The sequence below is a fragment of the Megascapheus bottae genome, chromosome 5 (genome assembly GCF_031878675.1).
Source record: "Megascapheus bottae isolate mThoBot1 chromosome 5, mThoBot2.hap1, whole genome shotgun sequence".
In the NCBI taxonomy this organism is placed as follows: Eukaryota; Metazoa; Chordata; class Mammalia; order Rodentia; family Geomyidae; genus Megascapheus; species Megascapheus bottae.
The window spans coordinates 77,970,577-77,972,384 of NC_143513.1; the positions used below are offsets into that span (position 1 = coordinate 77,970,577).

The 1,808-nt window shown below is 49.3% G+C and overlaps 1 protein-coding gene across 1 annotated transcript; it reads right to left on the reverse strand.

Moving 5' to 3' along the window:
• Window positions 1–577: 577 nt before the first annotated feature.
• Window positions 578–1,519, reverse strand: LOC150063719 (olfactory receptor 2F1-like). The gene has a single exon (XM_090332432.1). The coding sequence runs from the start codon at window positions 1,517–1,519 to the stop codon at window positions 578–580; it is 942 nt and encodes a 313-aa protein (XP_090188558.1).
• Between the last annotated feature and the right edge of the window lie 289 nt (window positions 1,520–1,808).

The window sequence follows — 1,808 nt, forward strand, 5'->3', positions numbered from 1 at the left end:
TGCATTTTAAAAAGGGGAAGAAGCCCACGTGACTTACCCACAGTCAAGGCTTAGTCACCAGGCATGTGGGGACTCAGATTTCGACTCTGGTCCAGATCTCTGTGTGAGTTCCTCACCCTGGTGAATTCAATTGGACCGTGTGTGATTCATATGACCTTTTTACATTGGGCTTGAGGCCTGTTTGGCCCTGTGGGCAAGGTCAGTTTTGTAGCTTACAGTTTATTTATTTTTCTTTCCTCAGTAACTGCAGAAACATGTTAGATACACACATACTGGTTTTATCAAGGAAAACTTTTTTCCCATTTAAAACAATGAATACAATTTATTTAACTTTCTGTCGGGTATATTTAATTTTAAGATGTTACCATTCTGTTTAAAATAAAGCAGGGATTTGATAATAGAAACTGGAGATACAATCTCAGTTCTCTATTTCTTCAAAAGAACACAGGGCAGACAGTGATCTTGCCCCGTGCTCCATTATACACCGACTCTTTCTCTCTGTCTGTCTCTCTTTCTGGCTCCCTCTGCCTCTGTCTGCCTGTCTACCTCATGCTATGAGGGCCTCTCCACTCCAACGCTAATGTTTTACTTCGGAGCTCCTCATCAGAAGCCGGTTGAAAGCAGCCTTCACATCCTTGTTGCGAAGACTATAGATGAGTGGATTCAACATGGGAGTTACCACAGCATAGAAGAGTACCACCACCTTGTCCTGCTCAGCGGACGCTTGGGATCGGGGCTGCAGGTAGATGAAAAGGGCCATCCCATAAGACATGGAGACCACAGTGAGGTGTGACACGCAGGTCCCAAAGGCTTTGCGGCGTCCCTGAGTGGATCGGATTTTCAGGATGGCAACCACGATGTAAGCATAGGACAGAGAGACCAGGCAGCAGGGCACCAAGAGAACCACGACACTCGAAGCCACTATGACCACCTGGTTGAGAGTGATGTCCACGCAGGCCAGCCGGACGAGTGCCAGTGTCTCACAGGCCACGTGGTTTAACACATTGTGCCCACAGGTGGGTAGCCGCATCGTGACTGCTGTCTCCACTGCAGAGTTAGCCATACCCACACTCCAAGAGACACTTGCCAGTGTCGTGCAGAGCCTGGGGTTCATCACTGCCATGTAACGCAGGGGGTCACACACTGCCACATAGCGATCATAGGCCATCGCGGCCAGCAACAAGAACTCTGTCCCTCCAAGAGCCAGAGAGAAGAAAAGTTGAGTGCCACATCGAGTGAAGGAGATTGTCTTCTTCTCCAGGAGGAAGTGTGCCAGCATCTGGGGGACCCCACTGGATGTGTAGCAGATGTCCACCACTGAAAGATGGCAGAGGAAGAAGTACATGGGCAGGTGGAGTTGGTGATCCAAGCTGATCAGGAGGGCGATGAGCCCATTGCCCAGGAGAGTCAGCAGGTAGGTGGTGCCAAACAGGACAAAGAGTCCAGCCTGGGTCTGCCTGTCACTGGAGAGACCCATTAGGACAAACTCACTCTCCAAAGTCATGTTGTCCTTCCTCATGGAGCAGAAGATCCGGCGCCCGGGTGAGAGGGAGGTAGAGGCTAGGGGAGTCAAGTAAAGGATTCTCTTGCTGACTTTTGAATTCGGTCTAGGATCGATGTAGGAGCTTGGACTTGGCCTTTTAACCTAAGTGGTTATGGAGAACATAATGAGGACATTGGAGAAAATGGACATTTGGGTCTGACACGAAACCATGAGATCCTTGCACTGGCCATTCCTTTATTCTAGGGTTCTGCGCATCTATGATGACACAGGAGGGACCTCTTGGTGTAGAAGGAAGTGGAAAAAC